Here is a 12,624-nt window from a genome sequence, read left to right as displayed (position 1 = left end):
ACATGTTTATTTTAAACAAGATGGCAATTTAAAAATGGCTCTCTAAACTTACTCTAGCCAACTTCTTGAAACAAATTCAAAGTACAGTTAAAAAAAAAACAGGAAAAGCTACTCATTGCCATATACATTTCTTTCTGTTTCTGCACCAAGAACATGCACAAAAGGGAACTGGTCTTTGCACTGCTCTTGTCTGTCTGCAGAAGAGAGAAATGAGTAATTGAGAAATCCCCTCTCTATCCTCTTACACAACAAGTTCCAAGCAACATGTACAATAAGGAACACTAATGTCCAGGATTAACTGTATTTCGTCACTACAGCTGCCTGTTTCAATCATATCTTGACTTCCCAAAACTTGCATTTCTGAGAAACCCTCCCTGACTCTCCATCTGGTCACTGTGTATTGCAGGCAAGTGGGTGACAGAACACACCAGTGAGGAAAGAGGAGCAACAGAAACAAATTTGGGGATTGCAATGAGACTAAAAGGAAGAGTGTATTCAGGACTGCTTGACATTTCAGCTCAGCCAGGCTATTTTACAAGGAGGCAATGATTCATGTAATTGATATTTGGGCTGGGGTTTTTTTGGGCACTCATTCTTTTTACCCTTTGTTTTCAAGTGGAGAACAAGGGTCCTGCTTTCGGGAAATATAACAGATGGCAATAAAGTAGTCACAAGCCTTCAAGAAATACATTGTACCCATAGGCTTAGCACAATGGATGAATGTCTCTGAAAAATCAACTTCCCCACCTGCTGGCCAAACTACATGTTGCAACATCCAAAGCATTTAGCATTGTTTTTTGGGTAGGAGAGAACTACATGCCTTGCTAGATCAGGCATCACAACCACTAGCCAAAAGTTCTCAACAACAGTAGGCTACCTTCACCAGCTGGTGTTTGCAAGGCAGGGAGGGGTGGATATTCTCAGGGGAAGTGACAGAGCCACACCTAGCAAGTTTGGGACAGGGGACCTGATGTGGGTTAATACTAGGGCCAGCTGTACTATGCAGCAACACTACCCCTATGTGTTTAGTACCCTGATTTAAATGGGCTTGAGTGTAAACTACCAGCTGTATAAGGAGATCTGTGGGAGGGAAGGCTGGGAGGAGTCCAATACAGAAGGGTTATTTCACTTCCACTCAGCAGGCTGAAGAAGGAAAGTAGAAAATACCCATATAGTAACATGGAGAACAGAGACCTTTCACACAGCCCTAAGTCAACCTAAAAAGAATTGTGCCTGAATTGCTTGAATGATCTGTTTCACCTCTGCCAATCCCACCCTACTGGAATAATCATTCCACCACAGAGGTAAGCAAGTACACTCTTTGCCATAGTGACTACTGATCAAGCACCATAAGCTTACATGGCATTACCCAAGGAGAAAAAAAAGTGAAGGTCCTTGCCTGATGGAGATCATAACCTAAACAGAGGTTTGAATAGTACTTGCATCTCCTTTCTAGAGCATCCTTCCTTTTTCTGATAATTTGTTCCAGCTGCTCCACAATTCAGCTCTAAATCATCTCCTGTGCTTCCCCTAATGAGACATGCCATTTTAAGCTGTCTTTTCCAGATAAGATGGATAAAAGGATCCTGCCTCAGAGGAGCAGAGTTTGCATCTGGCTTGAATGAAGAGTCTGCTCTACTCCAAGATAACATGAGTGAGGTGCTGGCTGGAAGTGGGCAGTAGAGGAAATATGATGCACCCTAACAACATGATCTCCCTGGATGCTTTTGAGTCTACATCATCACATCCCATCCTAGCGACTAACAAATTCCGTACAGCTATGTGAAGTCTTGCAGTGGATGTGACATCTAAACATATGCTGGCAAGAGGCATAATCACACTCCCCTGGTCTCCCATCCCAAACAAGAGGACAGAGTCAGTCCCATGCTCTGAACACTCAGTTTTGGAAAGCTCAGAGTTGCAAGACTTCTCATCACACTGCTCCAGCTCGCCCAAAGTATTCTCTCTCAAACTTCCGGAAGTCTTCCTCCGTGAAGACAGTGCCTTCAGATTTCTTCTTCGGCTTCTCTGGGGGACGGTCTCTAGATTTCCTGCCCCTATTCTGGTCGAGGACCTTTAAAAAATAGGAAGGAAAGATTATTACAGCCTTTGCTAATCCAGTCCCAGACACACTATAAACTACTGTGCCAGTAATCCTCATCCCAACCTGCAGTAACCCCCTGCTATTCCGGTCCTGGCAATGCAGAGAATTAAGACAGATGTTTACTAGGGTTAACAAAAGCTTGTGTTTGGGGCAGCAGCAGATTCCACTTGGATTTTTGGGACTAATGTCAAAGACAGTCTCAGCTCTGTTGCTGCTGAGGGCTTTGAAGCCAAAACCAACTGCTAGGGCTGAAAGCTCATCACAAATTTTGTTAAGAAGAATTGGTGATTTACAGCATCCCTTTCGGCTGCTTAGTTCTCGACCTTTTGGTTTTGGCATGAGTCCATCTATTTGAAGGCAAACAACAAAACATATTCCCAGGTGGGTGGGAAGTACTACCCAAGGTGCTGTGAACTGCTTCTGAGTTACTGGTGAACTGCCTGCAGCAGAACAGGTTTCCCTGCTGAACAGCCATTGTAGCGTGTAGGACAACTCAACAGGGAGAGGGAGAAGCATAGTCTAGTGGGCTACACACAGGACAGAGAAAGTTAATTCTGTGTTCTCAACCTGGCTCCAACACCAATGCCCTATGCAGCGTTGGTAAAGCCTTAGTTTCTCTCCCTGGAACGTGAGGATACCACCTCCCTCCCTTAGAGGAATTGTGTGACTAGTATATAGGACACTATATATGCTGAGCTATTAAATAAACAACATCAACATAATACGTTTGTACTTTTTTCAAACCTTTCATGGGAACAGCAGCTATAAAGGAAACAGAGGAAAACATTTCCTTTTTTCCCTAGTTTACTTTTTACACCTGACAGACTGTGGTCAGTTTCATTAGATTCCCTAGTTGTATGGGTCTTTAAAAATCAACATGGGAAAGAAACATTTTAAGTGATAGGAAAACAAAAAAATCCCTCAAGGGGCACCACATGTAGCACCTAGAATTAACAACTTTTTTAAAATGGTCAACTTGACATGTACTCATTGGTTCTATTAAAGAGAGCTATGGAGGACTGTAGATACACAATGAAATACAGGTCTGGGCAAGGACTGTGGGGAAAAAATGGGTCAGAGAGAGGGAAGAGAACTTTTAATGAAGAGAGTACGGTTATATGATGATATTAACATTGCCAGCTGCCCTGAATTCTATCATTACGGGGAGAAAAACAAAAATAACCCAGAATTCTTGACTCCACTTATATAACAGAAGATTCTATTGGATACCCCAAAATACACATTTTTCTGTACAATTAGTTTTGGGAAATAGGCCCTATAAAATCATCTTGCTGGATCGTCCCAAAAATCCTAAGGCTGGCCCTGGGCATAGTTGTGTGATCATTATAGATCAGGGGTAGGCAACCTTTCAGAAGGGGTGTGCCGAGTCTTCATTTATTCACTTTAATTTAAGGTTTCGCGTGCCGGTAATACATGTTAACGTTTTTTAGAAGGTCTCTCTCTATAAGTCTGGGGTGTGTGGGGAGGTGCAGGGCAGAAGGCTGGGGGTGTGTGGGGAGGTGCAGGGCAGAGGGCTGGGGTGTTCGGCTCGTGGGGGTGCTCCCAGCCCCCTGCCCTGAGCAACTCATGGCAGGGGGCTGGGAGGGATATGCCCTGTTCCACCCCCTTCCCCAAGGCCCGTCCCTACCTCTCTCTGCCTCCTCTACGGAGTAGGGAGCACGCTGCTGCTCGGCTCTGCTCCGCTCCACTCTCCCTCCCCCTCGCAAGGGCCATCACCGGCAGGGAGAGGGAGGGGCCGGAATGCACCAAGCTGGCGGAAGAAGTGGGGGAGGGGGGAAGCTTGGCTGCCGCAGGACCAAACTTCTGCCTCCTGCGCCTGCAGGGGAGAGCGGTGGGTGGGGGGGCTGAGTGGGGCGGGACCCCTCCACACCGCTCTTCCCTGCAGGGGCAGGAGGCAGAAGCTTGGTCCTGCGGCAGCCATGCTTCCCTCCTCCCCCTCTTCTTCCCCCAGCATGGCACTTTCCGGCCCCTACGCCTCCTCCTCTCACCGGGCAGGCAGCGCCACTCAAAATCGGCTCACGTGCCGTGTTTGGCACGCGTGCCATAGGTTGCCAACCCCTGTTATAGATCATGTTGGGATCTGGGGGTGGTGGTGCAGTAAGTTATTTTGTAAACACACCTAAAAATTCCAAGGCCAACATTAGCTACCACCCAAACTCATTTTTAGCATTGACCTGTGCCAGGGGTGTTAACCAGTCTCCAAGGTGAAGGACCTGTGGAAGCCACTTCCCCTTTAGTGGTATTCTAGGGAACAAAAACAAGACTCCCTTGCCTGCTGCGTGATGGTTTTGTCTGCAGTAAATCGGCCCTTCGTCATGTACTGCAAGTTCTTCTTCAAGTGATCCACAGCCTGGTGCTTCCGATATTCCTCTGGGACAGGGCAGAGAGCAACAAAACATCTCTGTAAGTGTGTATTGTATAACAACTAGATGAAGAGTACAGAGAGCCGGGTGGGGGTATCCCAACTAGGCCGGGGTATGACACTATTGCTGGAGTGTGTGTCCGGGTGCATCAAAACTTTGTTTTAGGAGTCATGGGGACCGGATAGCCAGCAGGAGAAGTGCAAGGTAATGGTGATATGATTGTGATCAGGGTCCATGTGGTGCAGCCAGGCACAAAGAGGTTCCTATGCAGCCCTGGTCACAAGCAGGCTGGGCTAGGCGGTAGGGTTACCTGCATGCAACCGGCTGCTCCACCCACAAAGCTGGCAGCCCCGAGAGAGCTGTCCTCCTGCCCAAGATGGAATAGGATGATAGCGCTCCCCCCCTTCTCCGCAAGGCCCAGGGGGCGGGGTGTTTTCAGAACAGTTGGTTCCCCTCGAGTGAGCCCCAGGTTTCTGTGCGCAGCCCCCTCCCACCAGCAAAGCAGCAGGGGGTAGTGGCGGCGGGGAGGGTCTCAGTCACCTATCGCCGACTTGGTGACTTTGCCCTTGACTGTGGTCTTGTCCCTGCCAGGACCCCGAGCCGCCTTCTTCCTCTTCAGGGGTTTGCGCGGCCGCTGCTGGGGGCTGCTGAGCCCGGGCTGGTGTCCTGGGGGGAGGGGAGAGAAAGTTAATGTGACAGCGCAGGGGAAGGATCTGAGCCCCCCTCAGGCCTCTCCTCCCCCGGCCCCGCCCGCTTACCCGCCGCCGTGTCCAGCAGCTCCAGCCCCTTTCTCAGCAGCGAAGCCGACATTCTCCCCGCTCTACCCACGTGGAGCCGGCTTCCGCCTCCTCCTTCAGCCCTGCCACACTTCCGGTACATACGCTCGGGAAAGTCACCGGGTCTCCCCGTCCAGCACACGCGCAGAGGGCGCTCTGGGGTGTCTCATGGTTCTGTGGAGGCAGAGAGCGCGGGGCAGCGGCTGCCCCCCGCCCCCCAGCAGCGTGAGGGGAGGCCCAAGGGCAGGAAACCCCGCTCCCCCCACCGAGATGCCATCCTGGGTTCTTCCCCCACAGCTGCCAGCTTGGGTGGGGGGGAGCAGCCTGCTGCACGCAGGTGACCCTGCCTCCTCCCCCTGCCTGCCCGGGACCGGGCTCCCTGGGAACCTCTGCGCCTGGCTGCATCTTGTGCGCCCCGATCTGAGTCATAGCAGCCTTACCTAGTGCTTCTTCTGCGGGCCTGCTGCAGAGCTCTGTCTGTCTCACTCACCTGCAGAAGTTGGGCCAATAAAAGATATTCCCTCACCCACCTTGTCTCTCTAGTACCCCCCCCCCCCGTCTCATACTGGGATTGCAAACTCTTCAGGGCAGGGGCTGTTTCTTATTTCTTTGTATATAGCCAACACAATGGGGTTAGGGGCCTGTAGGTGCTGCCCACGGCTGGCTCAAGGTTTTTTGCTGCCCCAAGCAAAAATTTTTTTGGCTGCCCCGCACCCCAGCCCTGGGCTCTCACCCCCCCCCCCGTGCCCTCCCCCACCCCCTGCCACCCCAGTCCTGGGCTCTCTCTTCCCCACCCGCACCCTGGCTCTAGGTTTTTGCTGCCCGAAGCAAAAAAAAAAAAAAAAAATGGCTGGAATGCCGCCCCAAGCACGTGCTTGGTTTGCTGGTGCCTAGAGCCGGCCCTGGTGCTGCCACGGGGGAAATAATAAGTATAATGAAAATAATACCCTGGTATCATGATTTTCCAGACCAAGCCCCAAAACAACTGGGTCAAATCCCAGTCTGACTCCTGAGGCACAGAATTTAACCTTGCCAAAAATTAGATTTATTATTCATTAGTATTTTACTTATTTATATAACACCCCCGACAGAGACGATGTTATTGTCTTCTAAATTTAGTCATCATTTTAATAGGTGGTCACAAAATTATTTGATTTTTAGCCAGTGCTGGTAGCAACAAGATGCCATGAGAGAAGAAGGGGAGGGGTTTATGCTCCCTTGACAAGTATGCTCTTAAGGCCCTACGGGGGAAAAAAGATATACCAGAAGTTTGCTTCCATTATTTTTCATGGCAAAATTATTTTACCGACAAAAGTGCTAGTGTAGACAAAGCCTTAGTGAGCAATGCAAAGCACTTCCACTTTTCTTCTCTTAACCACCAGGGGCTGAGAGCATTGTTCCCACTGTTATGGGCTTGTGTAATGAGCATTCAGGAGTCAGCCTGGCTGAAAAGAAGGCACAGCCCTTTCGTTATACTTCTAGAACTTTTTAGTACATAATGGGCATGCTGAGAGGCTTCCCATTAGCACAGTCAGCCCCATGTGAGATCTATCTTTACATCCCCCTAAAACAACATGGAAGTAAGCTATCACCATGGTCAATAGATGTAACATTTTCCAAAGTCCTGTCATTAATTCATTATAGTGTATTTCAGTCTTGTTAGTAACTGGGAGATTTTCTCCAGGCATGACTGTTAAAGTTCCTCTTGACTATGTTCTGACTTCCCTTCATAGGTGCCTGGACTTGTCAGCCTTAGCAATGCTGGTGTCTGTAATGATTCTACAATGGTTCCTGTCATGCTTCTGCAGTCACTGACACAGATTTTCTCATGACCTTTTCTGTTCCTTGAGGAATCAAGTTTTTGTCTATTTTCCCAAATGCCAAGCAATATAATTTTTTCAGCAGTTCCCTTAAAAGTGTATTGATCATCTGTACATTTTAAATTCATTTTGCTAGTTTATCATCCCCTTAGATCACTGTTCATTCATAGGGTACATCTGCACTGCAATAAAAGGTCTGCAGCACAGGTGCAGCTGGCCAAGATCAGCTGATTGGGCTCGCAGGGTTTGGACTGATGACCTAAAAATTGCATTGTAGGCATTTAGGCTTGGGCTGGAGCCCAGGTTCTGACACTCAACTTCTTAACAGGGCTTCAGAGCCTGGGCTCCAGCCCAAGCCCCGAACGTCTGCACTGCAATTTTTAGCCCCGCAGCCCAAACCCCTTGAGCCCAAGTCAACTGACCCTGACGCTAAGACTCAGTGCTGCTGTTTGTTATTGCAGTGTGGATGTTCCCATAGATTCATAGATTTTAAGACCACAAGGGACCTTTAGATCATCTAGATTGATCACAGGCCATAGAATTTCACCCAGTTACCCCTGTATTGAACCCAATAATTTGCGTTTGACTAAAACGTATCTTCCAGAAAGGAATCCAGTCTTGATCTGAGGACATCAAGAGATGGAGAATCCACCACTGCCTTGGGAGTATGTTCCGATGATTACTTGCCCTCACTGACAAAAATGTGTGCCTTAGTTCTCTGTGGAGTGTGTATTGGAACTGTTATTTTGTTTTATTCGAATCAGCAGTTAAGCCACCTTTGCTCAGTTTAGGTCCTACATAGCTTCTGTTGGACCAGTAGTTTACTTTTTAAAGTTTGGTGGTAGGGCTCTTTGTCTTGGTATTTGCAAAAATTGTTCAGTATTTAATTATGGTCTTTACGTTCCCCAGCTCATATTAAAATTTCATCCAGTATAATTCAGCACTTTGTCAACCCTTCAAAAATCTGTGCAATTGCTTTTTGAAATGCTTCTGGGGTGGAATGAAAACAGAATGGTACTCATTAAAATGTACAACTTCCAAATAAGTCACTAGCTTATAGCTTGACTCATCTAACTTTACTGCAAAAAATGCATGTCCTGCATCTCATACTGAGACTGTCTTTTCTCCTGAGAGGTTTGCTGTCCATCCGCAGCTTTCATCCGCTAATATTCACATTTTAATTTGATTTAAATTAAATTAAATTTAGTTTGATTTAAATCAAATAACTCAACGCACATCCATATTTTATTTGGCTTTTTCAATTGCAAGGTTGGAATTGTCCCACCCTATAGGTTGATCTAACTTTCAAATAACTCACAGCTTTTCCATATTATCAGGTTAATTTTCTGCTTCACTTCTTAGGGCAAATGGAAAGTTTCCTTCCTGGATGGATTGCTGAAGTTTCAGATTTGTCTATCTTAATGTGGTACGCTCCGTCCAGTTAATATAGGTCTTGGAAGGCATTTGAGAATTTTCCTGTTAGGCTGCCTGTTCCCTCTATGTGATTCTTTTCCATTTACAGTAAGCATCTTTTTAGTAACTTTCAGCCTACACAGGTTTTTAATCTTATAGCAGGGGGTCAGTGTTGCCAACTCCCCTCATTTTATAGCAGGTCTCATGATATTTTGGTGTTTTTCTGAAAGCCCCAGCTCCTGGCGATAGGTGATTACATGAGAATCTCAGCTTTCATTCTGTAAAAAAAGTCCGTTTCTAGCCCTCATGGTTGTGGAGAAAAGCAGATGTGGCCCAAGTGAAAAAACAAAGACAAATGAAAAGACCCTGCAATTTTTTTTTTAAATTAATTGTTTAAAGCCAATCGTATGATGTTTTGAAGGCCTGACTCATGAATTTTGAATACGTGGGGTTGGCAGTACTGGTGGGTATATCTACATTTGTTCTTCGGAAAGTGAGAGCTATGGATGTTTAAATCAATATGTAATAGTTACTTACCCTTGCACTGGTACATTATGTGCAGAATATGAAATATGCTTTGCTTTAAATAGAAGCATCATTTCATTAATTACAATATTACGCTGTTCCATTGGAATAACACCACTTTATGAGCCTACAGCCAACTCTGCCCTTATTAATATTTAGGTGTATTTGCCAACCTGAAGCAGTTTGTGCTGAAGTCACTCTACCTCCAAAGAGCTATGGATCACTGCGTTGCTGTTCTCCAAGCGTACAGGCATTCTGGCCTTTTAACTGTGTGACATGTCTTTGAAAAATGAGCTTTCCTCCCCTGAATATGAACAAATGCCAGCCAATTCTTCGGTTTGTGTTTGTGAACACGTCTAGTGCAGAGGTAGTTCTGCTGGTCAGAAAACCTTTTATTCTGGTTTGGATTATTTTGTTTTACTTCATTTCTATTTTCAAAGTCATACCACCTGCACTACGTGCTATCCATTCTGTACCAAGCCACTGAGTCTGCATGTCACTAATGTCATTGCTTCTACAAATCTCTATGGCTCACGTTAAGATTAAATCAGCTTCTTATTGTGCCGGGTGCTGTACAGACATGTAATAAGAGACAGTCCCTGCCCTGAAGAGCATGCAGTCTGAACAGAGTAAGGGAGTATTTTTATCCCCATTTGAGGAGGCACAGAGATTAAGTGACTCATCCAGGGTGTTGGTGACAGAGTTAGGAACAGAATCCAGTGCTCCTGAGTTCAAGGCCAGTGCCGTAAACCACACAATCATTCTAAGTGCTGTGGTGTTGGTAGGAACTGGGAGCACAGAAAGGTCCTGCATAATTACACCAGAGCTAAGTGCTTTGTCAGTAATAACCAAGAAGTGATACAGAGTCACCACTACTTCCAAGTGTAATGGAACCTCTAGATTTCACTCTGAAAGTGCCTTCCAGAGCATCTCAACTCTGAACTTCAGAAACACTTATCGATATTGAAACACCAAGGAGGCCTAACTTTTTTCACTTTAGTAGGTAACAGGGCAGACTGCTTGAACCTTGCTGAGGTGGTTATTCTGCCTCCTAGTCATCTGGATCTCTGTTAACACCCTGAACTTCTTTTCTTTGGGTGAAATCCTGACCCCATTGAAGTCAATGGGAGTTTAGCCATTGACTTCAGTGGGATCAGGATTTTACCCTTTGACTTCTAGGCCTTGGCCTTTTTTCTTCTCTGGATTTCAGACTGTCCTTTCTCCTTTTCTTCCCTTTGGCTTTAGGCTTGTCCTTCCCCTTTCGACTAGTCTCTTTGGGTTTAGATTTGGCCCTTTTCCTTCTACTCATCTGTGACTTTTGACTTAACCTTCTTCTTCTTTCCTTTATTTTGTTTGACTTTATTTCCCTGGCTTTCCACATTCTCTTGTTCAGGACTCTGGACAATGCTGTCACAGTCTGAGACAGACTCACCTCTGACAATGTTCCAGGGTTGGAGACATGCTGATGGGTGCCAGTGAAAGCAGGGACTTCCAAAGAGGGGACTGACTGTATTTAATGGTAGATTCTTTTGCAAGAGAGATTTGCTGGAAGCCTGCCCTGGCACTTAGCTTTGGGATTACTTGGCTTCTGATAATAGTACCAGAGTCTGGTCAACTCAGGGATGGCTTTATCTTAAATGGAGAGTGCTTTGAGATATAGAAATGAAACATGCTGTGGTACAGCTGAGTAATATGCTCTGCACGTGCTTTTATTAAATGGTGTGAGGTCAGTTATTGTTGAACTGGGCCACTTTCAAACCAGTGACAGGCTCTGTAGCTAGTTCCTAACCCCTGTGCCCATTTGGATGATCCATAAGCCTGGACTGGATTAACCTTTACAAACAAATCCCAGGGGGTTGCAGTCCTGAAGCGGCTGCAGCTCCAATGCTGCTCTCCTACCACTAGGGGCCACTGTGCAGAGCAGGGTGTGAGAGGGAACATGCCACTGCTCCCAGCTCTGGCTGCCCCAGCCACTTCTCCTTGCTGATGTCCCAGCTGTTTCAGTGCAGGGCAGGGGTGCAGTAGTGCTACTGCTCCTGCCTGCTTAAGACAATGCTGGCAGCAGCCTGTCCTCCCTATAGTGCTGCTGCAGTGACTGAAGGTGGGTCATGTCTCCCCCTGCCAGGCTTGGGAGAGGGGCCTGGAGATAATCACTTGGGAATGGGAGGGGAGTCTCTTCCAGCCCAGTGAAGATGGCCCTTGAGGTAGCTGCAGGGTGGGGACAGGCCAGGGGCGGCAGGTTTGTATAATTTTTAGTGGTGCCCAGAACGAGTCCAAGTCCTGCCCCCCCATACCTGCCTAAGGCTCTGGAAGGGAATTTGGGTGTGTGTGGGGGGGCGAGGGGTGCAGGCTCTGGAAGGGAATTTGGGTGTGTGGGGGGGCGAGGGGTGCAGGCTCTGGAAGGGAATTTGGGTGCAGGCTTTGGGAGGAAGTTTGGGTGTGGGGGGGTGAGGGGTTGGGCTCTGGGAGGGAGTTTGAGTGCAGGCTCGGGGCAAGGGGTCGGGGTGTGGGAGAGGGTGAGGGGTGCAGTGCTTACCTTGGGCGGCTCCCAAAAGCAACCCGCACACCCCTCTGGCAGCAGTTCCTAGGCTGGGGGGCCGGGGGTGTCTGCGCGCCACTGCCTGCAGGCACCGCCCCTGCAGCTCCCATTGGCCACAGTTCCAATGGCAGAGTCTGTGCTCGGGGCAGGGGCAGCGCGTGGCGACACCCCCCCAGGGGCTGCAGGGATGTGCCGACTGCTTCCAGGAGTGGTATGCCACACGGAGCGAGGGCGGGCAGGAAGCTGCTTTAGCTCCACTGCGCTGCTGGTGGTGGCGGCAGGGACCCCCGAGCCCTTTTAAATCGCCCAGGGGTGGCAGGCAGGGGCGACAGTGCTTACAGTGGTTTGAAAGAAGTGGGGGTTTAACATAACCTGGGATCAGCAGTTTTGCTAAGACAGTGCTTCAAGTGCATCCCTCAGCAGCAACCCACCCATAGGTGCTGAAACTAGGGGTGCTGGGGGAGCTACCGCCCCCCCCAACTTGAAGTGGTTTCCATCATATCCAGGGTTTACATTTTGATTTAATGGCTCTCAGTACCCCCACTATACAAATTGTTCCAGCACCCCTGGCCCACCCGATTATTGCCAGGTCTGGGGCCCCTTGCAGCCTCCCCCCCCCAGCTTGAAGTGGTTTCCATCATATCCAGGGTTTACATTTTGATTTAATGGCTCTCAGCACCCCCACTATACAAATTGTTCCAGCACCCCTGGCCCACCCGATTATTGCCAGGTCTGGGGCCCCTTGCAGCCTCCCCCCCCCTACACTTTAAGCCCTGGGGGAGGGCAGGGTAGCAGACCAGCTGGCCCGCTGCCAAGAAGACAACAGTCAGTAACACTGGGGGAGACTCGCTGGGTCAGGGAGTCGAAGGGGGAGGCAGGGCTGTGCGTTTAGGGACGATACTTACCCCAGCCCCACCCACTGAGGTTGTCCCATGGCTCGCTGACAGGTCTTTGGACAGCTTGCCCAAGGGGTGTAACAAGGGGGTATTGTTTGTCAGCCCCGGCAGTTAAGGTTCCTATTTAAGTCACTTCGGCTGCATCTGACTGTGAGCACACTGCCCGC

The 12,624-nt window shown here is 48.3% G+C and overlaps 1 protein-coding gene across 1 annotated transcript; it reads right to left on the bottom strand.

Annotated features, from left to right (window-relative positions):
• On the bottom strand, positions 1-5,317 carry RPS19BP1 (ribosomal protein S19 binding protein 1). The gene is made up of 4 exons (XM_065413452.1): positions 5,247-5,317; positions 5,029-5,154; positions 4,398-4,495; positions 1-2,074 (listed from the first exon to the last, which is right to left on the bottom strand). Exons 1-4 carry the CDS (start codon positions 5,296-5,298, stop codon positions 1,934-1,936), a joined length of 417 nt encoding a protein of 138 aa, XP_065269524.1. The 5' UTR covers positions 5,299-5,317; the 3' UTR covers positions 1-1,933.
• Positions 5,318-12,624: the final 7,307 nt, after the last annotated feature.

This window comes from Emys orbicularis, chromosome 1 (assembly GCF_028017835.1).
Source record: "Emys orbicularis isolate rEmyOrb1 chromosome 1, rEmyOrb1.hap1, whole genome shotgun sequence".
In the NCBI taxonomy this organism is placed as follows: Eukaryota; Metazoa; Chordata; order Testudines; family Emydidae; genus Emys; species Emys orbicularis.
The sequence above is the reverse complement of the archived record's forward strand: the minus strand, read 5'-3'. Positions and strand labels throughout refer to the sequence as shown.